Source organism: Hermetia illucens, chromosome 5, assembly GCF_905115235.1.
Source record: "Hermetia illucens chromosome 5, iHerIll2.2.curated.20191125, whole genome shotgun sequence".
In the NCBI taxonomy this organism is placed as follows: Eukaryota; Metazoa; Arthropoda; class Insecta; order Diptera; family Stratiomyidae; genus Hermetia; species Hermetia illucens.
In genome coordinates this window covers 62,620,079-62,645,139 of record NC_051853.1, presented here as the reverse complement: position 1 = coordinate 62,645,139, position 25,061 = coordinate 62,620,079, and the positions used below count along the sequence as shown (strand labels likewise).

The 25,061-nt window shown below is 40.2% G+C and overlaps 2 protein-coding genes across 5 annotated transcripts in view; one reads left to right on the top strand and one right to left on the bottom strand.

The window, feature by feature from the left end:
* The window catches only part of LOC119656792 (eye-specific diacylglycerol kinase), a 533,740-nt gene that overhangs the window by 459,637 nt on the left and 49,042 nt on the right, over positions 1 to 25,061 (bottom strand). For all 4 annotated transcript variants that reach the window (XR_005250094.1, XR_005250092.1, XR_005250093.1 and 1 more), the window contains exon 2: positions 17,212 to 17,930. The gene's annotated coding sequence lies outside the window, so the exon portion shown is untranslated. The remainder of the gene's footprint in view (positions 1 to 17,211; positions 17,931 to 25,061) is intronic.
* Positions 12,422 to 24,263, top strand: LOC119658109 (E3 SUMO-protein ligase ZBED1-like). The gene is made up of 6 exons (XM_038065376.1): positions 12,422 to 12,456; positions 22,102 to 22,175; positions 22,228 to 22,367; positions 22,448 to 23,041; positions 23,107 to 23,842; positions 23,929 to 24,263. Exons 1-6 carry the CDS (start codon positions 12,422 to 12,424, stop codon positions 24,261 to 24,263), a joined length of 1,914 nt encoding a protein of 637 aa, XP_037921304.1.

The following is a 25,061-nucleotide window of genomic DNA, read 5'->3' as shown; positions in this document are numbered from 1 at the left end:
ACGTGTTACACCTACCACTATAAATTTTCACCCCAAAAGTATGAAGTTATCAACACCAATTTCACCGAAAAATGTGCAATCAAAACATAGAAAACTACCACTAAAAGCAAATTTCACCAAATAGCCCATAAACGTATCCTCCGTAAACAACCCCCATCCGTCGCTTTGACTCATGTGAACTGCCAAACGTCATGAGACCGATTCGAGCCCTAAAATTTCTAGATAATTTTTTTTTTTCTAAAACCATAAAGCAAGAATTTATAGCTGAGGGAGTGATATCGAACTCATTATTCATAATAAAGGGCATGCAGATAGCGAAGCAGGTCCTGATAGAACGTTTACTTGAATTGAACCATATATGCAGGGGCGGAGAACGAGGGAATCTATCTAATGGAAAATGGTAATTCAGGATCGTCTTGTGAACTCATTTCATTTCATTCTCCGCTTTTTTGGGAATAAATATGTCTTCAATCATTTTTGTTTTTATTTCGGCGGTCGGCGAATATGAAAAAGTAGAACAGTGAATTAAGGTTATTTTAGGGAGGGAGTTTCAGAAGTGGCTTCAACGTAGACAACACCTTTAAGAATCATGAGCTCCAGTTTCCAGGAGTTGTTTTCAGCCTGGTGCGAAGAAAAACAATTGTTCGCTTGCCGTAGGAATAAAACAGCGTGTTAAGGGCGAAAGTATGAATAAGGAGCGGAACCTGAAACCTTCTCATAACACCATACAAACGAAAATACTTATTATGCAAAATTGCCCCCACTGAAAAAGTTAGTCATTGAAAAGGAGAGTCTGCGAGAAATTACTCGTGGGAGAGCGTATGAATTGTTGAAAAGGCTTTACTATCACATTTTATAAACTGACGTGGTGTTAAAATTCATAAATGAAGGAACCTACCCTCAAGCGGCCAAAATTACATAGCAGACAGTGACTTAAAGGAGATCCCGATGAGGTGTCAAAGCAACACTAAACTCAAGGATGCATAGAGAATACACTGTCGCTAGTCAAAACGGGTTTACTAATTTGAATGAAATACCAAAACGTCATTTCTTGGTAGAGCTGCCGCCAAGCATCAGAGGAGACTGCCTACCCTTCGTCTGAAATCCGCGATAATATATTCATCTGACGAAACCGAGTTATATGAAGCGAAATTATGTTCGTAGCGTGGCAGGTTTATTCCTCTCTGCCAAAAGGAAATACGACGGAACTCATAACAGACACTTATTCCTTACAAATAAAATTTTATTTCCGCAATACCTGAGAGCTCACTTCGTTCCAGAATATGAACCGAGCCAGCACTGTCAAGTTAATATTCAAATAACGAATATACTCGTCGTAATATTTTTGCCTACGTGCGAGGGTTGAAAGTGAGGCACGGATGGAAGTGGGATCAGAATCGTATTTCTAATTATAATACGTAGGGGAAGATGGTTATACTATTTGGCGCTTAGCGTTTAGCCAGTTTAAATGAATAGTTCCCTGAAATGGGAGCAAGTTTCCACTGGGAGAACTGGGGGTGGAATGAAATTATCACCACTTGAAAGTGCTGAGTACTCGGCACGACCTTGTATTACATATGTACAATTTGAAGCAATTGAGGTAATGCTCGCAAAAGTTGATTCAGCAAGGTTTCGAGTAGTTCAAACAAAGGAAAGTGGTTGCTTAGCTGAGTGCATGGGTGGATTCTAACGAAATAAGAGCAATAAATTAGTTCAGGGAATGCATTGTAGTTTACAACGATTAGAGGAGCTTGGTTAATGTTTCTGCAATTAGTGGTGAATAGTGAGGGAAGTTGTCGTTTTGTTGGTGGAATGTAATTGCTTTTCGGAGAGTGGTTTAGCTCCTCTTCTATTGATGCTGATGCTAAATGCATGGTTTCGTACTTTAAACTTTTGGATTATGCTTTCGTGAATGGTATTACAAAAGGATATCTGGGATATTAAATGAAATTGGTTGCACAGAAATCAAAAACCTTGCTTTGCTTGGAATTGTTATGAAAAATTTAGATAGGTCAGAGTAGGAACTCATAATGTCCAAATATGCACTTCGAGGCTACTTATTTACATAGCATTCTGGTCCTAAGCCCAGGTACAGGAGAAGGGTTTGAGGCACTATTACCCTCAGTAAAACAAAAATAAAGTGCTGACATCAGGGAAAGGAATATATAAAGTACAGTTGGAATTATTCCACTACGCGAAATTCTACCTGATCTGGCTTGGTGACAGGTCCTGCGATAGACCGACCAAGAAAATGCATCCAATGTCATTCGAAACAAAATGATCGTATTGAGTCATACGCCTCGGAAAAATGCTAGGGCGTTCACCTCGGTCGACGTGGCAGGACGGGCCCCGGTCCTATCAAAATATTGGCAACGATTTTGACGCATGGATGGCATTAAAACCTAAGTCAATTAGTCCGAGCAGATCAATTGCATGTGTGCACAATAAATAATGGCATCTTCACTGAAAAGATCAAGGAACTCGCAAGCGCCTTTCGGAAAGGGCACATTGATATCTGCGCTCTACAAGAAACCCGGTGGTTTGGTGCGCTCAGCTGCGACTCAGTACGCGAGTGCGACAAAAATGGTTTCTCTATTTTGGTAATCCACACACTCAACACGGAATGTTTCTGTGATGCTATTGAAGAAGTCGGATAGTTTGATGATCAGCTGACGCAGATCACCATTATATCAAAGAATCGCACCATTTACTTCTTCGCCGCGTACGCACCGCAGTTAGATCGACCTTATGCCGAGAAGGATGCATTCTAGCAACTTCTCAATGCAAAAATCTGTAACGTGCCCCCTGATGACTACATCATCAATGCAGGCAACATTAATGGTCATGTAGGTAAAAAGGCAGACGGCAGCAGGTACGATGAGGGAAAAGGAAAAGGAGCGCGCACTGAGTATGGCGAGCGTATCACCGATTTTGCGGGTACTCATGACCTTGCACTTATGAAGGCATGGTTCGTCAAACGATTGTCCCATCTTCGTACACACAAACGCAAATCGACTATATTCTCATAAGACGCCGATATTTTACCACCGTTACTGACCATTTCCTATGAGACCATAGCACCTCCACATCGAATATCAAACACTTCTGTTGGTTTAATGACAGGAGCGGTACTTTGCTTACCAACCGACGACTCGCAACGTATAGATGGTGAGAATATTTCGAGCAGATTTCAACTGAAGAATTTTTTCATCCTCCACTTCTATTGGAACAAATTCGTTGGAGCTACTCCACGAGTCAGCGCCACTGAAGTCGAGGAAGCAAAAAAACGAATGAAATTGGAGAAAGCGCCAGGCTTTGACGACATCGCATCTGAAAAGAAAAGAGCTGGAACCCAACACTGTGGCTCAATGTATTCATCAATCGGGTTATTGAGGAAGATACAACACGATCTGACTAGTAAGAAAGTACCATAGTTCCAATATGGAAAAAGAAAGATAATCCAACAGAATGTCCAAATTACCGTCCAATCCGGTTACTTTCCCATATCAAGAAGATTTTCGAACGAATTCTTAACAACCGTATTCGCGAAATCTTTGAAATAACCGTGAATCAGTCGGATTTGGCAAGAACTACGGAACTACTGATGCAATACACGCTGCGCGGTTACTCATGGAGAAACACCTTAAGAAGCATCGCCCTCTTTACATTGCATATCAGGATCTGGAGAAAGCGTTTGGCCATGAGCCACACGAACTCATCTGGTGTGGTCTACCACAACACCTAGTACCAGAGCAACTCGTGCGCTAGGTTCAGTTGCTTTGCCAGAGTCCCAAAAGTAAAGTTCAAAGTGTGGCAAATGTACCAAAACCGCTTCATGTCTCTGCCGATGTTCATCACGGAAGCACTACTCTTTGTTGTGGTTATGAGCACTGTCACACGGGACATCTAACATCCAACGTCCTATACACTGCTTCCATCCGCCCCTTATGGTTTTGAGTGTTGGCCGACTATAAAAGGCAATGAACGGGGTCTCGCGCTGATAGAGAGGAAGATATTGCGTTGAACTAGTGGTGTGACACGTTTTGATCAAATCCGAAATGAAGATATCCACATTCGATATGGGATTACATCAATCGTGGAAAATTACCAGATGGTGTGATCACGTAATTCACGCTAGCGAGAATTCATTTGCTAAGATTACTTAGAACATCGAAGGCGATGATAACCAGCTGGCGGTGGCTTGACACACTGGATGGCGATTTGAAAGCCTCGCGACTACATCGAAATCAAGCCTTTGATAAGATAAAGTGGTGATCTCGACGAGAAAGACAAAGAAGGAAGAAGAAGATGCATTTCGCAGCTAACTACATCAGCAGTAAAATAGATTCGTAAGCGTATGTGGTCCGGTGTAAAGTTGCCAAATTTCGCATAAGGAAGCCTAAGTATCAGAACTTCGATACGATGCATTAAGTTGTCCTATATTAGGGCAGTAGAGAAGAAAAATGACCATTCATCATGTGGCAAAGCCACGTTAAACGCAGGTGGCACCTCCTCAACATAAGGTGAGAACGTGAAGAAAGGAGGTAGGCTTAGTGCCCAATAAGTGGCCAAAAAGAAAGGAAAAACCCCTTCGCCGAAGAAGACTGAGCCGGTGAAAATTCTGGGGAGGCTTCGTAGTTCCTCGATTACGGTCACAAGGTTGACAAAAGGTGAAGGATCAACAGTTCATAAGCCAACGAAAGGGGCAGCGAAAAACGGCAAAAGGAGAAAAAGAAAATCTGTATGAAAATAATCATTATTTCCTAAAAAAGAAATTTTTCTTACACTGATATCCTTCGAGAAAGCAAAGCGAATGCGGAATTGACAGATTTATGCGGTGGTGTGCGTCGAACCAGGAGAATGTGCAAAGGGGATCTGATGCTGGATGTATTTTACTCCAACGAGAAGTCAGCGGATAATTTTGGTAGCCAGATGGACAACGCAAAAATTAAAACTCAAAAATAAAAGATTTATAATCGAGCGCAAGGACCTAAAACAGGTTGCATCACGCGAAAATATTTATGTTGCGCTGAGGGAACAATTCAACCTTAGTAGAATAGAAGGTAGTACAATAAAGAGGGTAAAGATAGCATATGCACTACACAGACCGCTATTATTAGCTTATCGGTGGAATCAGTGGTTAAACTGATTATCACAGGCAAGGTATGGATAGTTTGGGTCCTGTGTTGGCTTAATGAGCAAGAATCTCTCAAAATATGGTTTAGGTGCCTCGATTTTAGTATCATTGCAGCAGCATTCACTAGTCAATACCCAACGATAGATCGAAAAGGTGCAAGAAGTGTGCAGAACGGAGCCATCCCTTGAAACCCAGCGGACCTTATCGAAATTACAGTACCCAAGCCATACAAGAAAGAACAGCATTTCAGGGAACCGGTTTCATAAGGACAAAAATCAACGGCGACCTCATCCGCAGCTGTAACGCCTCTCATATGTTTTTGCGATTATATAAAGGAGCGTTTTCCATCTGTTACCACTATCGGTCACGATGCTCCCAGGGTAGAGGTGAGGTAGCATATGACGAGTTGCCTCTGTCCTGGACGAAACCGTCAGTCTTCTTTCTTTTTCGTACTTGGGTAGCGATGGTAATGGCACCACAAGAGGAAACTACAACTACTTTCGAACTAGGAAATTTCGATTTTAAGATCATAGTGTCCGAGAGCGAGGAAATTCCTTCAGAGGACATCAGCGAAGCCGAAACATGGGGGTCTGGAGTAGAATACCGCACTCTTCGATGTAGCCTTAGAAAAGTCATTCAATAAAGTATGAAAGTATGAAAGTAGTTGATAAGTGTTGCGCAATGGTCAGCAATGCCTTTAATGCGAAAAACAGGGATTTGACTAATATTATCTTGGCCAAACTGGGCGTTTTTGATTATTTAGATCGGATAATCGAAGGTTACCTCTCGGAAAGAGTTCTTTGATAGAAGACGGATAATGGGTCGAAAAGATATGTATGACGCCAGGAGACTAGACGTCAGTAGTAGTTGCGAAGCAGCCCGACTATGTTCAAATTTATGGAAATACACTCATTTATGCCATCAAATAATGGTTACAAATGGTTAAACAAGACCTAGCAGCCGAAAAACTGGAAGCGGTGCTTATTATCAACCGCAGGAAAAAAACAATACTGTCAGAGAGCTTCAAGAGGCAGTTGGAGTATGCGCAAGGGATGACATCAAAGGCTGCTTCATTTTTAACAAGAATCATGCCTTGTCTAGTCTGGTGGGTCAAAATAAAGTCGCAAATTGTTTATTGAAGTGGTGGGAAATCTATCTTGCTATACGTAGCTTCTATCTGGGTAGGAGGATTGAACAACGCCACGGAGGAGGGTAAATTCGACATACCGGCCAATCGGACGGAGGATGTGTGGCGCATATAGGTCAGTATGTGTTTCGCCGTAGAAATGATTCTATTGGATCTTCTAGCAAATGAGGTACAGTGTACCTATCCAAGAAGAAGAGAATTCCGGAAAGACGGCTAGACGCATACGATGGTCCCGTGCATTGAGAGATGAATCAAGAAGAGAGATGGAAAGCACGAAGAATTGTATTATCTCCTAATACAGTTCCGAAAGGGACACGATGGATTCAAAAAGTGCCTGCGTCACCCCGGAATTCATTCGTAATGCACAGACACTCTTTTCTTGAAAAAGTATCGAATACTTTGAAAAAATTTATGGCTGATCGGTTTCAATAGCAGAGCGGGCCTGAAGCCATACAAGATCGCATACACAATTCAGCAAAAGCAATCTATAGTCGCTTTTAATCACGCTACTCGGCAGGGCAAAGGCGCAAAGCAGCATTTATTGAAATTACCACTGCCCTGAGAACTAATCAGCCACAAAATTTTCCAATATTTAGCGGCCAACCACAGTTTAAAATGGGGCGTGCAACCCATATTTCGATTCGTTTTCTCAGAACAACTGGAGTTCTCTCCGTTGCGCCTATAACTGGTCTTACATTCGTATCGCCGGTACTCACACAGTATGGTAGACAGATCACCTGCAAAACTGTCCGTCTGTGTACGTCCGCAAGACATACATCATCCAGCTAAAGGCATCAGCCCATTCCTCCGCACTATAGAGTTTGAGCGGACAAACTGCAGTGCCCTTATGAGAAGACATCTTCTGTCAAAAGTAGGACGTCCAAAACTTTCCACTACATTGAAACTGAGAAAACTCATCTTCAATTCGAGCATCATTCGGCATATTAAGACTTGGCATACAATCAAAGAAAGCTAGGGATTCGATCCTGGGGTCAACCCCTGTGCTATCCCCGACATGGTCTTCGACCTCGTCGCTCCACAACATTAACAGTGCTAGATCCATTTTGACTCTTTTGTCCAAAATCTACAAACACAACTATCTAAACACCAAAGTTAAATTGAGTAAGTTCCGCGCCAGTGTCCCTTCAATGCGGCTTTATGGGGACAACATCTAAAAAGTGACCACCACTGTTACTTAGGAACTCCAAAATCTCTCAACACTTGTCTGCGTCGTACCATCGGGGTACTTTGGCTTGAAACAATTTCGAATGAAAGTCCGAATTAAGCGGCGACCTATTGACGATGCCATGTAATGAAATACGCAATTCACGGATAGTGGTTAGATGACGTCATGATGCAGTTTGACACATTGAGGGTGTTATGATATGAAAAGCCCACGCCAAAAGCTTCGGACACTATCCCGAAACGAGCCAGCATAAAGAGCGAATGAATTTCCCATCCTGCCTCGCTCTGAGGACTGAGGACTCTGACCCACCAATCCTCACCTGTTTCATTTCCTACACAGGACAAGAAGGCCATTAGTTGGCACCAAGTCAATTCTGACTGTCTTTAGGATAAAGTTCTGCTGGTTTCATGCCGGAAATTCTATTTTAAGAAAGGCATAGCAACTCCAGTAGTTGCTGCTCTTTCGTCCAAAGGACCTCCTGTGCTTTCCACGGGGGGTTGCAGGACATTTCATAGTTAGACTTTGGTCCAAAACTGCAGCTTGTACAAACCAATATTTTACCGTAGGTTTTGGTTGTATATAATAGAAAAGATTAATAAAGAATTATTTTCGAACGTTCTCCTTTTAATATGGTCTAGGAGCAGCGACTGTACGATGTAAGACCCAGATGAAACTGGGAGCTACCCGTGGAAATTTATAGGCTAGAGAAACTATCAAAACCATAAATGCACTGCTGCACGTTGGGATGAAGGCTCCAAGGTGTATAGTGGCGGTACATAACATGAACAAGGGTAACTGTGGTATTTTATTAGCGATATCCCCCTTAATCGCCGCACATTTAATAAGTAATATTACCATAGCCTTCTAGAAGTGTTGAATTTATTATTTCATAGAAAAAGAATTGCCATTCTATTAGATGACGACGCCAGGTCTCAACCAAGGAATGCTTTGATGCAAAAATTTAACGAATTACGAAAGGACCTGCTGAAACATCCCAGTTGTCCTGATTTTCCAGCGTGAAGTTATCAGCTTCCCCAGCTGAAAATATCCGTTCTATGTGTGTTCCTATGTCAACAAGGAATAACAACGGACAGACTTTCGAAGCCTTGAACACAATAAACGAATAAGCGACTAGCAAAGCGACAAAACATCTTAGTGGTTTAAGCGAGGAAATAAAGTCCTAAAATTGTAGTAAAAACAAGAGTGTTAAACAGAGGCTGCAGTTGGCGTACATATTACCTTTAACCAAAAGTTGTTAACGATATCCAACTGAAAAGTTTCTCCAGTACGTTAATAAACTGACATGAGGCAAGGCAGCGTACACGAGTAGGTGATTTCCTTGATATCCTTTGACTTTTATAATCCTGTACAAAAATCAATTTTCTACTTTGATGTTTTATAATAGTAAAGGAAACCCATTACTCAGCCACAGCTTTTCATCAGTGCTCCTGCCGCTGGCTCGGTTCCAGTCCAATCAATCAGGACATGGAAGAAACAATCCAATCACCTATCCAAAAACAATTTTTCATTTAATATCCATTATTTTCCGATAAAATCTAAATAACACAAAAGAGAAACTTCATAACATTTTTGTCATATTTATGCGTTGCTTTTGACATGTAGGAACTAATAAATCCACAAAGAAGACGGAAAAATCGGGAAAATTGGAAGAAATCATCGACATTTTTCATGTTTCCTTAATTTACCAATCCCCCTGGTCTGTTTACATCCCTTATTTGATGAATTAATGTATTTCAGCTCCAGCTTGGACAAAGCAAATAAATCGTGTAATAAAAGGAAATGAATTAGACCAAAAGCGATTACGCGTCCATAAAACGGAGTCGCCTAATCTAAATTTGGCGAGTAGAAATGTTGTTGGCTCTCACTAATTTCCATGGAAATAAAAATAATGACAAATTTATATTTTATTAGAGGAAATGTGGGTCATTAACTGTTTCAGATGTTAATCGGTGGATTAAAGTCAAAATATGTACGACCGAGAGATAAAAACTTCTGATTAGGGTAAGTATCTAGAGTTGCTGCGAATTTTAAGGAAAGCTTCCAACATTACCTATTCATTAATTCCTGGCTCTCCCCATGGAAAACTTGGCCCTTCGCCGAAATGCCATATTTAAAATTCATAACCACATCCTCACTGCGTCTTCCATGCAAAGTTTTCCGAGCAGGGGCACGAGTTTCAAGACTCCTTGAATTTCCCATTTGAAGTAATTGAAAAGTCTCTTTCTCAGAAATTTCTTCAACAAGTGCAAAGTATAAGGATAAGGACATTTTTCGTGAATATTTTCGTATCTGTATAGAGTTAAATCAAAGAGGTTTCTAATTAACACACTCCCAAAGGAGCAGAAAGTATTGCAAAGAAACTTTATTCAAATTACTCACTGGAAAATTTATTTTCTCCCCCATTTTCAACGAAACGGATGAGGGGTTGCTTATCAGTCAGATATTCCGCGAGTATGAAATGTTTGCCAGAAATGTTAACATAATACTTCAGATACAGGATGGCCTTGCAGAGTGATTACGATGCTCCAGAAGTTGTTTTTCTGTCTTGTTTCTTTTCCTCAAAATTTTACTTGGAAATTTTATACATGCATACTTTTGGAGTGATCCCCTTTTCGATGCTACTTAAATTATTCGAATTTTTTTATGAAAAATTCAAATACTGGATAAGTGAAATGTATGAAGTTCAATTTAAGATACGAGTGAGGGGCGCCGAAAAGAATATTGTCATGTTCGTCCCCATGTCACGATGATATATGCAAGAAATATGTTGCTTAGTACAGTTTATGATAAATGTGAACTTAAGAATTATCTGAATCTTATTTTCGACACATCAACAGATTTTTCCAGGTCGAAATAATTTCAAAATTTCACCAAAGTGTGATAATGGCAATGAAGTATCTTCATTTCCCACGAAGGTGAGTGAATCAGCTTAATGCCATAAAGTGTAGTGCATTTGAAACTGAGCAAACACTTTTTGGAGAACCTTCTTAGAATTCGGAGCACATGAGAGGATTTAATGTAGGTGGATATCCAACTGATTGCATAGTAAATTTAATGCCCGAGTAATATTGCATCAAAACGGAGATGACAGTAGAAATCTGTATGGTTAACCTCATTTGAGCAGATATCACGATGGAATGTAGGCCCAGATTTCATCTTGGAATACTTCACCAATCTTTTGCCAGAATAAATTCGTTGGATGGAAAGTATACTGCTCATCGTCCAAATCCTCCGATTATGGCTCCTCCGTGGAGAATAACTTGACTACCCTGGCATCTAATACTCATCGATTCTAAGGTTACCTCCACTGTCCAAATCAGAGAGAGGTATCTATGTCCGGGGACTCATGAATATCTTTAATGGAAGGAAGCAGTGATGAAAACTACTTTGTGCAGAAAATAGCAACAGAGCGGAAAACTAATATGGAAGAGCTAATAGAGTCTCGGGAGGATAAGAAAACAAGTTAGGAAACCGGACGCTTCAGGTATAAATGTGAAGAGCCTAACACAGTTCTCCATTGGCTGATAGCATTGACCCGAGATATTTAAATCGCACAGTTCTGGACAGGTTACTGCCATTGCCAGAACTGAGCGATGTAAATACCTCGAGTCAATGGCATCAGCTAATGGAGAACTGCGTAATGAAATTACTTCACGCATTGTCGCATCCTGGATGAAGTGGCATTCCACAACTGGTGTTCTTTGTGATCGACGTTTCAGCGCAAATCTCAAATCTAAAATTTACTGCAATGTCGTCCGTCTGCCGCTCTCTATAGTTCTGAGTGTTGGTCGACTATAAAAGACAATGAACGGCGTCTTGCGGTAATAGAGACGAAAATGTTGCGTTGCACTGGTGGCGTGACACGTTTTGATCACGTCTGAAATGAGAATATCCGCGATCGATATGGGTTTGCACCGATGCGAGTGAGGCGTTTTCGATGGTATGGTCACGTAATTCACGCCAACGAGAATTCACTTACCAATATTGGTCTGAACATCAAAGTCAATGGTAGGCAACCAAAAAGCCGGCCGAAAAAACGGTTGCTTGATCCGCTGGATGGGGATTTAAAGGTCTCACGATTACATTCTGAAACTGATCACGACGAGGCGACCCCGTTTATGAGAAAGGCTGAAGAAAAACATGTGTAGAGCGACGAGTGCACGACAGCTCCGTGTCACATAGCCAAAAATTCCATTGCCTTCTATTTTTTAGAAAGCGATTTAAATAAATCATTTGATGGAAAGCTCTGTATTGATAATAGTCAGCGTCATACGCTTCACACCCTGGGTTTAATATTATTAGCAAATCCCAAGAATTTAACCTACATCAAATATAAAAAAGAGCTGGGGAGTATCAGATGCTTCTTGAATGGAATTTTAATATTTCACGCGAACGGCTTTGGAAGCAGTTAATTCACGCAACATCGCTAAGTTTGAACTGCTATAACTTTAGCGTTAATGGTCAGATTTCCATGAAATTTGGTACGTATGTGGCGCCGAACTCTCCACTCTTTAGAGCTCGCCATCTATTTGCTCGCATTTGCAACATTCGAAATAAATTTCGAATGCTGCGGATCCTGCCGCGCCACACGTATATACTAAATATTGCCCTCGCACTTTCCAATTCACGACTAAACTAATACAGTTGCGGAAACTACTAATCGAGACCTTTCATTTGATACTCTACAAGACTATATCCGGTACAAAATGTTTTTGAATCCCCCTGCATATATGGGAAACCCCCCTTTAAACTCCACCTAACTTTATGCCACTCTGCTGTATGCGTGGGATTTCATACTTCCCATCTGTCCACCAAATTTCGTTTGGATCGGTTTAGCCATTTTGGAGAAAAGTGCGTGTCACAGACAGACAGACAAAGAGAATCGATTTTAATAAAGTTTTGTTTTACACAAAACCTTAAAAATGGGAAAATGCACAAACCAGTTGCATGGAATAATATGGCCACGTAAGAGGGTGCAAGAAAAAGAGGAAAAACTTCCATGACACCAGCAGGTGCCTAAGAAAGGAAACAAGTCGAAAACCGATAGCTCGGCGCTTCAGGAACGAAGGGTTTCGTGGATCTTTCATGTAATAATATTCAGGTACATCATGATTTCATTTATACACAGCTCGTAGTGTATATACGTTGAACGTACCCAATATTCTATTGGACGTGACAATTTGTCCCTAGGGCGTACCATTTTGACCTACTGTAACTTTGTTAACAACAGTAGGATTTCCACCAAACTTTCCAGCAGGCTGCTCCATATTGAAGCCTATATTAATGCAGGATGCATTAGAATCAATTTAAGGGGGGTTAGCAGTAAATTTTAAAAGTATATTAACATACTGTTATTAGCTTTATTTTATTTATTTATTATTTTATTCTTTATCATATATGGGAACGAGAGAGTACAAGCTAAATTTTATTGACAATACCTTCTCTTGTGCTACCGGAAAATGCAAAAGAAAAGAAAGCTGGTGATGAGGAGGCCACTAGTCTTGTACCGGTATGTGAAAATGGAACCACGCACAGTAACCTACTATTTAAACCAGCATTTACCTGGTATACCGCCATTCACCACAGCAGGGAGAGTGCATCATGAGTGATTTTAAGTACTTCGGATCAATAAGTTAACAAATAAGCATATTTCAGGTGACAATATACGCCATAGACAGGTAAACCCCCCTTTGAATCCGAATCCAACAGATAACCGGGCAACTATCAAGGAACTAAATCCTACCGTATGAACTTCAAATTGATATATGAGTGCCTTCGCGTAGGGAATTCACAATAATGTGTAGTTGGTTTGGTTAGCCAAAGTTTTATGTAAAAAATCGATTTGGATGATAGTTTCCTCTATTGGCTAATAATTATCTAAAACAGATTCATATTCTAGGACAATGAGGTAGCAGATAAGCTGAGGACCGCAATAAGCCAGAATCGGAAAAGGATTCCTGACACTTACTAAAGAATATGAACGGTAACACAGGTCAAGCTGTGATAATAATCAACCAAAGCTGTCGGGGAATTATCTGAACGTTATGAAGAAGAGTCATAAAATCGTAACAGAATACTAACAGGTCACTGCTGACTAAATTACCACCAGGGGAAGGGATATCTGAAGGCATTACCTGCGGATTTTCGGGAGAGCATTGAAACCTCCATACATTTTTGCAAAGCAAGGTAACATAGCAACGATTTGCGCATTTTCTCGTGGAACGTGAGCCCCCCTGTGTAGACCGAATGCTGCTGAGTAGCTACCCGATACCTTGTCTCAATATAAGCCTAATGTAACAGCGTTGCAAAAAATGGGCTAGACCGGAATCCGTTTCTTGCAGAAGAACTATTACACCATATATTATAGCAGCCACCCAGTAAACCAGGTGCTCGGAATAAGTTTCTTAGTCAGTCAAAAAATAAAACCTGCTGTTATTGGCTTCGAAAATATAAGCGAACGGTTATGCACTCTACGCTTGCGAAATTGCAAGTTTAAAAATATAAACCTGATAAACGTTCACACTCCTACAGAGGAGCATGCAGAGTCAGAGAAGGAGAACTTCTAAGAAGCAGTTGAACAGACCCTCGAAGCCTATTCCAAGTATGATATCAAAATCATACTTGGATATGTCAACAGTCAAGTAGGGACGGAACCCGTATTCAGGCGACACGTTGGCTCCCATAGCTTATATATCAGTTAGCAGTTTCGCACGAAATGTTTGTTGAAAGTACCTGGTTTGCGCAGAAAGCGGTCGACACGCATACGTGGGCCTCTCCAGACGGGACCACTTTCATCTTCACAACCACCTGAAGGGCATTACCCCTGGGACGCCACAAACATACTTGGCCCTAGCCGCAAAAAAAAAGCCGGAACAGCTAGTTCGACGATGAATGCAAGCTTGCGGAACGGAAGAATGGTGAATACCGAGTAATCATGCACTCTCAAAGAACACAGGCACGCCTAGGGACCTATCATGAACTCCGTGGAACGAAGAAGCTACTTCACAGATGGAAACAGGAAGTCCGGGAGAACCAACAGGTCTGCAAACTCGAAAAGTACAGGGAGCAACCGCACCAAGCCCTCAAGATTTATCAATAAGTCAGCAGGATGAAACCTTACCCACCACGATGCTCATCCTGCCGAGACAAAGAGACAAATCTAATTTCAGACAGAATGGGCATATTGGAGCGATGAGTTGAGTATTTTAAAGTACTGCTCAACAACCAAAATGTCGGCGAGTTGGAGGTCCCAACAACTGATGACGACGGACAAATGCTGCCACCACCAAGTATAGAAGAAACAGTCCGTGCAATCCACCGGCTTTAAAACTATAAGTCGGCAGGAGCCCATGGAATTACAACCAAATTGGTTAAATATGGAGGCGATGAACTACACCAAGCCGTCCATCAACTTATGCTCAAGGTGTGGGACAGCAAATCAGTGCCTGACGACTGGCAACGAGGCATTGTCTTCCCATACATAAAAAAGGAGGATATCATTCAGTGCAGCAATTACAGAGATATCACGTCGCTGAGTACCACCTACAAAATATTCTCCGCTATCTTACTAAGTCCGATAGCCCCATAGGATAAGAAGATCACTGGCAGATACTAAAGAGACTTCACTCCAGGCAAATTAGCAACAGATCAGATTTTCTCTCTGTTATCATCGAATTTAAAGCCGCCAATGACAGAATAGCCAGGGTAAAACTGTACACGGTTATGAGAGAATTCGATATCCTTGCGAAATTGATAAGGCTGACTAGGCTGACCCTGACCAATGTTCGAGGCCTAATGCGCCCACTTCAATCTGGCCCTAGGCAAAGTGATTCGCGATGCAGATGCAAATCCGAGAGGCACCGTCCTCTTCAAGTTCACCCAACTATTGGCTTACGCTGAGATGGCGTTATGGGAAGGACAACCGGAGATGTACAGTCTACCTTCATCCAAATCAAGAAGGCGGCGTGAGATCTCGGGCTGCACATTAATGAAGGCAAGACGAACTACATGGTGGCAATGTCAGCACCAAAAACCAAAGAACAAACAACATCGAATCGCACTGGTCAAACGATAACAAAAAGAATAGAAGACTAAAACTTTGAGACCGTTGAAAATTTCTCCTATCTAGTGTCGAAAATCACAACCCATAACAGCTATGACGATAAAATTCGCGCATGGTTATTGGCTACCAACAGAGCCTATTTCAGCTTACAAAAACTATTTCGCTTGAAACGTCTCACCATAGGGTCAAAACTCTTACTGTACAAGACAATGATCTTGCCAGTCCTTATGTATTCCTCGGAGTCTTGGGTTCTTAGCAAGAAGAATTGCGAACTCTTGGCCGCGTTCGAGAGAAGAATCCTCTGAAGAATTTTTGGCTCCCAACATGAGGATGGACGATTCCCTATCCTATATAAGTATATAAGGGCAATATCTATTGTAGGAAAAGAAGACGGAGCGATGACGTAGGTCAGGATGCCAGACAGCTTTTAGGGATATCAAACTGGTGGACCTCGGCGCAAAACCGGGATGTCTGAAGTTCCTTATTAAGGCAAGCTTAGACTGGACACCGCCGTTGATGATGATGATTAGTTAGCCAAAGTTTTAGGTAAAAGATTAGATAGTCTCCCTTATTGGCTAATATTATGTAAAATAAATTCATATTCTATGTTACATAATTATTAGTCAATGGAGGAAACTGTGTTCAAAATCAATCTTTAACTAAAAGTATGTACTACAAGTTTTCGTCCATATTGGATAGAGGGCAATGAAGTAGCAGATAAGCTGGGAAGCACAATAAGCCAGAATCGGAAAAGGATTCATGATCATGATACTTAATAAAGAATATAAACGGTTAAGGAAACTACACAGGTCAAGCTGTGAGAATAATCAACCTAAGTAGTGAGAGGATTATCTGAACCTTACAAAGAATAGTCATAAGACCACAATCGGAATACTAACAGGTCAGTGCATGCTAAATTACCACCAGAGGAAGGGATATCTGAGGGCATTATCTGCAATTTTCGGGAGAGCAGTGAAACCTCCATACATTTTTGCAAAGCGAGATAACATAGCTGGTCAAATATCTAATATCAGGTATAAACCTAGAACAGTTCAATGTATTTTAGTCCAACATCGAGAACTTTCTGTCAGTTATAGGACTCACTGTATTGCACTATAACCATCAAAGTAGCACAATAATTCTTTATGACGCAGTGTAGTCTCTTAAGTTTATTGTTATTATTAACACAGTTTACCTCATCTAAAAAGAAAAGCTGAGGCACGAATAAGGAACATAAAAAATTAAAATTAAGTACAAGATAAGCTCTGTCTACGAAAAGAAATTACGCAGACTTTTATCAGCCAGATGTGCTCTTACAGAAAAGGGGACATTCATAAAATTTAAAGCTATAATTAGCGTTAAATAACATTTTACACAAGAGAACTCCCCCACGAAACAGTAGCTATTTACGTGAACAAACGTAAGAGAAACCTCCTACCCTAGAGGAATAATTCTTCCTATTCCAATCAATTACTCCGAACACCTTGTTGATCCTTAGAAATAAGCTTTCTTTTAAACCCCACAATATTCAAACTTTCTCTCCCTGTTTTTTTCCAACCACCCACCATTATTAATTTGTATACATCCCGCGCAACAATAAACAATGTTTCATTGAAAAGACAAAAAAACAAAACTTTATACAAACAATTAAATCTTACCCTTAGCAAGGTCTTGGAAGGCATTCCATAGAAGGCAATATCGCCTTCCCAAGCATTCCTCCCTTAAGCTCCCTCGTTGTTCTTAACTTCCGCCAGCGATAAATCCAGTCTGAAAATTATCTGAATAACAAGCAACACTTGCTACACAAATCCCCTGTAATCTCCTTGACCAGCACACCTTCCACGTCGCTTCCAGGAGAGCTCACAGCTAAACTTTCTTTTTTATCTGGACTTTTATTTTTTTTCTTGTGAATTTTTCATTTTAATTACACTAACATTTATTACACATAAAAATTATGAGAAACTTTTTCTTCTTAAGGAATATTTGCACATTACACTTTTTTATTGAACGACAGAGGGTAAGTGTTTGTTTAGATGTTGAAACCACTTTCAAGAAGGAACACTGGACACTATGTGATTGCAATACGATTAAATTTATATCTAGGAATCATTTCTTAGGACTAACATACATTAGACAACAACTATTGTTACACATACACTTATTTAGTTTTTAATTTGCTTCCGCTCAGCATAGTTACAGATGTTTAAACTTATATTGTTCGCTTACTTCCTCAGTCTCCGCAGGGATGTTTTTCTTATCCTCTGCAGTAATATCTACTTTTGAGTATCTTTTTCCATTCTCCTCAATTTTCCTATGTAAACTTTACTTTCACTTTCAATTCAGTTCAATATTTTTTCCAAGAAATCGATGAGCTTTTCTAAGATAATTTAAAATCAACAATCAATGAAACCCAGACATAATGAAAAGAAAATTATTTGGAAAATTCCAGAAGCAACTGTTATTCCGTTGTCTGGAATCGAGGATCCTCTAAAAGATACTTTAATATATCCTTGCCAGGTGACAATTCGTTACAAGTTCGTGGTAGAAAGAATGCCACTTCAATTATGAGTTCGCGTCACATTCCCAACTTCCAAAATTTTCTCAACTTTCCCAATTTCTACAGCGCGAGACAGTAACAAGTTGAGAGGAAAAATAGGACACAAAGAGGTGGCAAACAACCACAATATATTTTATGAAAATTCTCTGCATCTGGTCAGCTTTGAAATAAGGGTGGAGATTAAGGTGTCCGTCCCTAAGTACAAGAAACTATAGAAAAATTTCAACAGATTCTAGATAGATAGATACTTTCTTTTTCTTCCAGCAATTTACCTTCTATTTCTCAATTAGAATCATATCCGAATAAAGGCTTATCTCCCACTAAAATTGAGTGGACCAACTGATGGATGAATCAGTGAACACAGGAAATGAATAATACATACAACGATATCTCCAATTTTCAAATTCTTTTGACACCGACATTACTCAAAATGAAACCCAATCTATTTTTAGGAGAAAGCACATCACACGTTGGTTACCAGAAGTTTTCCATGGAAATCGCAGAATGATGTGTCCAGCGAACAGAAGAGAAAAGTGAAAGTTACAGTAATTTGGAAAATTCACATCTGAAACACCCGAAGCATCTGTACTATCATCTGGATCTGGACATATTTTGATAGCATGACGAAAGGAAATTAGAAAGTGGAAATCGCTCAAGTTTCGTGATTGAGTTATCTGAACTTCAAAGGCAAAGTGTAAAGTTTTTGGGATTAATTATTGAAATAACTGAATGGATACGGGTGGGTGTTAAGAATCTGATTTTTCTCATGAAATGGTGAGAACTTTTAGAGTGAAAGAGGATTCAATTGGGCGTAGGCGGATAGAAACATTAGTATAATGACTACTTTTGCAAATTTTATTTGGAAGGTGTCGAAGCCATATTACACAAGGATGGAGCATAGTAAGTGTATATTCTAACGCTAATGGATTTTATTTACGGAATGTAATCTTAATTTTAGCTGCTTCATAGGGATATAAAAGCTGCCCAACCCCATGACTATGTAGGTAGACTGATAGACGAAGATTTTGAGATTCGACGAAATCAAAACGGAAAGCGTAGGTTCGGGGTTTCACATGTATATTATAAGCCATATTGGCGTGATTTGGCCTACATCATCGGAGTATACTGGTGTCATACTATTTCAAACGAAAAACTTGGTCGGCGCACAAGCCTTTCACCCGATGCGATCGACAAACAGAAGTGACAATGGATATAATAATAACAATAATCGTCAGCGTAACAATCCATATTGGAGCAGGGCCTTGAAGTGTGTTAGCGCACTTCATTCAAGACTGTAACGATACACTATAGGATTACAGTAACCTATAGGAGGCAATGTGGTCAGCATTGCGCGCGCCCGAAATATTACCCTGACACAGGTACTCATTCACAACTAAGTCGACTGGTATCCGACGTCACATCACATTACAAATCCTACTGCCACCAGTGAAAGTATGACAACCTTGTGTTCTAACCACTCAGTTATCCGGACACAGACAGTGGATAGGTCACACATTATGGAAGGAAGACAATCGCATTGCTGACTACGAGTTGCAATTGATTCCGCTCTCCCAAGGCGGCCGGCAAGTGGGTTGCCAGAAGAGCACTTGTGTGTTCAGCCCCAAGAGGAAAAGAGGAAAGTCCTCGGGAGAGAAGTGCATTTCAGCGGACCATGAACGATGACGCGTAACTGTGGTTGACGCGCTATACCCCAGAAGGCGGACTAGCAACCACAGATGTTATATAGCGACCCCATCGTGATGTTCCCTCCATTTTATGTGCTATGTGAAAACTTCGGAAAATACTAATTGAGATCTTTCACTTTATACCCTACCAACATATATTTCACGAAAAAAAGTCAACACCACCCATTCGCTTCTAAGAAAAGTGCTTGGGAAAGACAAGCACATAGTGGCGGTATGCAGCGGCGACAACGATATCTAAAAAAGATACAGGAAATGCAAAGGAGAAAGCCAAATAATTAAAAAATGTAAAGCTGACTTTAAATGTATATTTTGAAAGGGGTATATTTTGAAACAAGGGTATCAACTGCTAGTGAGGACTTGGAGAAATTTGCCGAAGAGTCCAGGATAATAAAACTTTCGATTTCGACGCCATTCCAAATAGAGCCTTCAACCTTGCTACTAAGATCAGACCAATCTGGTAGGAGGAGATTTTCCCACTCGTCGGAAACCAGTTTGGTTATAAACAACCCGAACACCCATTATTATATCCCCCAATTTGGTCATTTGTAACAGACTTTTTCTTATCAAAAAATACGAAAATAGCCTATCGGAATAAGGGTTTGGTTTCCGCCGAGCTCCTTCTACGATCAACGTCGTAAATGTGGCTCGGAACGCGATGTCTTCCAGTAAATGTTATGCAGTGGTAAAGTTAGAGATTAGTAGCTAAAACGTGCATTATTTTTAACTTGAATAAAGGAGGGACCTGAGCACCTAAGCAGTACACCGCCACATCAACGCAACGATATCACACTCTCGGATCACAGATGCATTGATTTCGTAATGGGCATGGATCCACCTCCACCCAATCCATTTCGGAATCCGCGGAAGACAGATTGGGTGATGTATAAAATAGAATTGAGCGCCCGAGTCGCGATCCCTGGGAAGCGCATTAAATCCATTGCTGGAATTAAGAAGACAACCCAGATAATCACAGCTAACATGAGAGAAGCCTTCGAAGAAAACTGCCCACTCAAAATGCCAAGGAAGGGTAAAACACCATGGTGGAACTTGGATTTGGCAAAACAGAGGAGAACGACAAGGATGCTCCTCAATCGTGCTCCGACGTGTGGTTCAGACGCTAGCTGGAATCGCTATAAAGAGGCACAGAAAGCTCTAAAGAAGAGCATAAGGCCGGCTAAACGATCATCATGGAGACAATTTTGCGAAGAGACTAACTCTCGTGAGCCAACCTCAAAACTGAAGCGGATTCTGGTTAAATAACGTAGCCAGAAACTGGGTTATTTACGTTTACAGAACGGGAGGTACTCAGAAAGCAATGAAGAAGCGTCAAACCATTTATTTGAAGTGCACTTCCCAGACAGCATCCAAAATCTTATCTCGGGGCCAACAGGTGCATACCCTCATCCGAGAGACTGAAATCTAGTATACAAAGCAGTATCACTAGAGCGAGTAAAATGGGCATTTAACTCGTTCCATAGATACAAGTCTGCAGGTCTGGATGGCATCATTCCTGCGCTAGTAATAGAGGGAATGGATGCCTTAGGTCTTCATATTCGGGATATATATCGAGTATGTCAAGCATACGCTTATATTACAATTATTTGTAGAGATGGGCAAAAAATAACCAAACTGTTAAAAATAACAGTTTCTTCATCAAAAACGAATTAATCGTTTTTTCAATTTTAAAACCACAGCTACATTTTTCTGCCTGAAGAAAACATGAAAATGAAGCTTACCGCATAACATTTAACGTATGACAAAATCAACTGTTAACGATAACGAGTGGAAAGAAACGTTTTCTGTTAAAACTAAAAACGCATCGCATCGAAACGATTAGCTAGTCGTTTCGGCTATTCTTCATGGGAATGAGTTAGACAATGTCGAGTCGAGCATATCCGCACATACGATGCGTATGCAATGCACACAAAAACACCACACACATACCAGTACAGCTCAGCAGTACGTGCGCGAACCACAACCGAGAGCGAATTTCTCTTTCAATACAGAAGCATCACGCGATTCTCAATGAGCCTTCCAGGCAACAGGTTACAATTGCAACGAAACGACAAATAGCGAAATCGCGACACTATACGAAAGAAACAACTGTTTTTTTATTATGAACTGTTTCATTGCAAAACGAAAGAAATGAAAACAACTGTTTCGATTTTTCAACTGTTCTGTTGCAAGTTATTGAAGAACGATTAACAGTTGATTTTTCAATTTCAATGGAGATGGGTGTATATGGGATTTTTTTCGTGAATTTTGATTTTAATTAGTTATTATAGACTGAGATTATTTAAGACAAAGATATTAAGTGCTGAAAATAGATTAGAACCAAATAAAAATAAAACAATAATCAGTAAGTAACAAATTTGTTTCCATTAAATCGACTGCTTTAAAAAAATTTTTAGTGAGCGGTAGGCAACGAAGCGATGTGTGGAGCTATTTTTCACAAAAAGAAAACGTAAAAGCAGTTTGTAATATCTGCAAAGCTGAAATTTCGTTTAAGAGTACAATAACTAATTTAAAAAGCCACCTGAAAAGGAAGCACGTAGGCGTCACCTGAAAAGGAAGCACGTAGGCGTTTATACAGAACTTGTTTCCAAAAATTGTGCAAATGATAATTCGCAGAATAGCAGCGGATCAGTAATACCTCTTGAGTCTGAAACAGCCACCATTAACACCGAAAGCGCAGAAACGATTCCTCAGCCAAATGTATCCGTACCGGTAATACCTTCAGCATCCAGCGGCCAAAATCGAGTAAAACGGCAACGAACAATTGGCTCCTACATTGCTAAAGAAATAACTTCACACCAAAAGAATCTAATTGATCGGGATCTTCTCGATTTATTTGTGAAGGAATTTCATCCATTCAGTATTGTTGAAGAACCTTCCTTTCGGAAAGTCATCAAATGGATTCCCGGATACGAACTTCCTTCAAGGAAGACAATTTCAACAACAATGATACCTGCCCTGTATCAAAGTTGTGTTGAAAATGTTCGAGATTTGGTGTCACGCGAGGCAATATCTGTTTGCTTGACGATAGACTGCTGGACATCTGCCAACAATGAGAATTATATGGCAACAACCGCTCATTTCATAACTGAAGGGTTTACTTTTAAGACTGTATTATTGAAATGCTCTTATTTAAGTGGGAGTCATACGGCCGTTCATCTCGCGGAGGAGATAAAAAATATAATATTGGAATGGAATTTAGAGGGAAAGGTGCTTGTGTGAAATATCTCAAGTCTCAACCTGCAATTTTAATATGAAAAAGAAGTATATTTTAGGTAAATTATGCTATTTCGGATAATGCAACAAATATTACAAAAGCGTTAGCTGATATATTGAGTTTGAAGCATTATGGCTGCTATGCCCATAGCCTTAATTTAATTGTTCAACGAGCTCTTAAGGAACTGGAGCCAACACTAGAAAAAATTAAAAAAATCGTAACGTTTTTTAAAAGAAGTTCGTTGAACAATGAGAAACTCTTGAAGTTTCAAATAAATTCAGGTGTTTCTCAACCAAAACGTTTGATTCAGGATGTGAGTACGAGGTGGAATTCTACCTTTTATATGCTACGTCGGTTCATAGAGCTAAAGGAGGCAATACGAGCGACTATAGCTTTAGTTGACAGGAATTTGCCCGTTCTCACAGGAGAGGAATGGAAGACCTGCAAGGAAGTGTGCAACATATTGAGCCCATTCGAAGAAATGACCAATTCGATGAGTGGCGAAAAATACATGACAGGAAGCGCCGCGATTGTGGTCACCCCGTGTCTTAAAGGTGTTTGCGAACGGTTTGCCCGAAATTCTACCTTCTCTGCAGCGACAGAAAAAGTTGTCAGCTCATCACGTCGGGGATTGACTGATCGATTTGGAAATATAGAAAAAATTATCCCGCTGGCGATTTGCACCCTTCTAGATCCCAGATATAAGCATCATGTTTTTCAAGATGATTCTGCACTTTCCGCGGCTAAAACTTTTTTGGAGAACTTAACAATAGAAATGATCGAAAAAAACACAAGTGAGCAACATAGTGGCGGATCGTGCACTTCTAGATCCTCTGTTACCATTCCTTCCGAAATGAACCAAGTGCTTGGGGCATTTTAGATGAAATTATGGGCGATAAGCAACCACAAGCATCTCCAATATCACGAGCGAAAAAAGAGATCGAGAGTTATTTTCAAGATGACATTCTCCCACGTCGGGATGACGACGGAAATAGCAGTAATGTTTTAAATTGGTGGAAAACATTCCGGCATATTTACCCCAATTTAGTCAAAATATTTCGTTTCAACTGCAATATCGTCGCAACCTCCGTTCCTTGTGAACGTATATTTTCAAAAGCTGGTAACCTTATTAGTGAAAAACGTACCAGGCTATCATCTGAGAAAGTCGAGTTAATTTTGTTTTTGAATGCAAATTTGGAGTCCTCAGATAAATGAATTTAATTGTTTGAGCAGCAGAGAGGAGCACCTTTCATTTATTATGTTTGTTTTTTTTTCTTTATTTTTATACACATCCATCCAACAAAGATTGATGAAAAATCAATTTTTTTATTTATTAATGTATCACTATCACCTATAACAGGAGGTGTATCTATTGTACAAATTATTCCTTTTTTCTGGTGCTGTAAGAATGCCTGGATTCACCATATAAGACAGTTGCTAAAAAAAATCGAAAATATAGTTGAATAATGCTTAATAAATAAGCCTTCTCAATCATTATTTTTTCAACCGTTATTTTTAACTGTTATTTTTCTTGAAAAAACTGTTAATTAACGTTTTTCAAAAACAACAGAAACGCCCATGCCTAATTATTTGGCGTGATGTGAAGGTGTTATTCATTTCCACACTAGGGAAACCCACCTACGAAGTATCGAGGTCTCAGTCGGCAAAAACGCACCTCCGATAACACTTTCTTCAGATCAATGGTTCGAGCGACAAAAAAATAGGATATTTATAGATTTCCTTAACTATTGAAAGAGAGGCTGCTTCAAGCTCATGGCATTGCGAGACCCTGTACACCGCAACATACCGCAAATATCCACAGGGGAGAATCCTGTCCCCACTACGAGCTACTAACATTTCTAAACAGACTGCGATAACATGCCCGTGTCATCAGCATACTTATATCGGGTAAATTCCTGTCAACGATCTTAAAGCTGGCACAACTAGCTGAATCTTGAAAAGGGTAGTCTTCTTTTTCTTCAGCCTTTGTCCCGTTCACAAGCGGGGTCGGGG

Coding starts and splice junctions, on each gene's coding strand:
- LOC119658109 (XM_038065376.1), top strand. CDS start 12,422: ATGCACAAACCAGTTGCATGGAATAATATGGCCAC. Junction 22,368..22,447: donor GCCACCTGAAAAGGAAGCAC/GTAGGCGTCACC, acceptor GATAATTCGCAG/AATAGCAGCGGATCAGTAAT. Junction 23,843..23,928: donor AATGATCGAAAAAAACACAA/GTGAGCAACATA, acceptor GGGGCATTTTAG/ATGAAATTATGGGCGATAAG.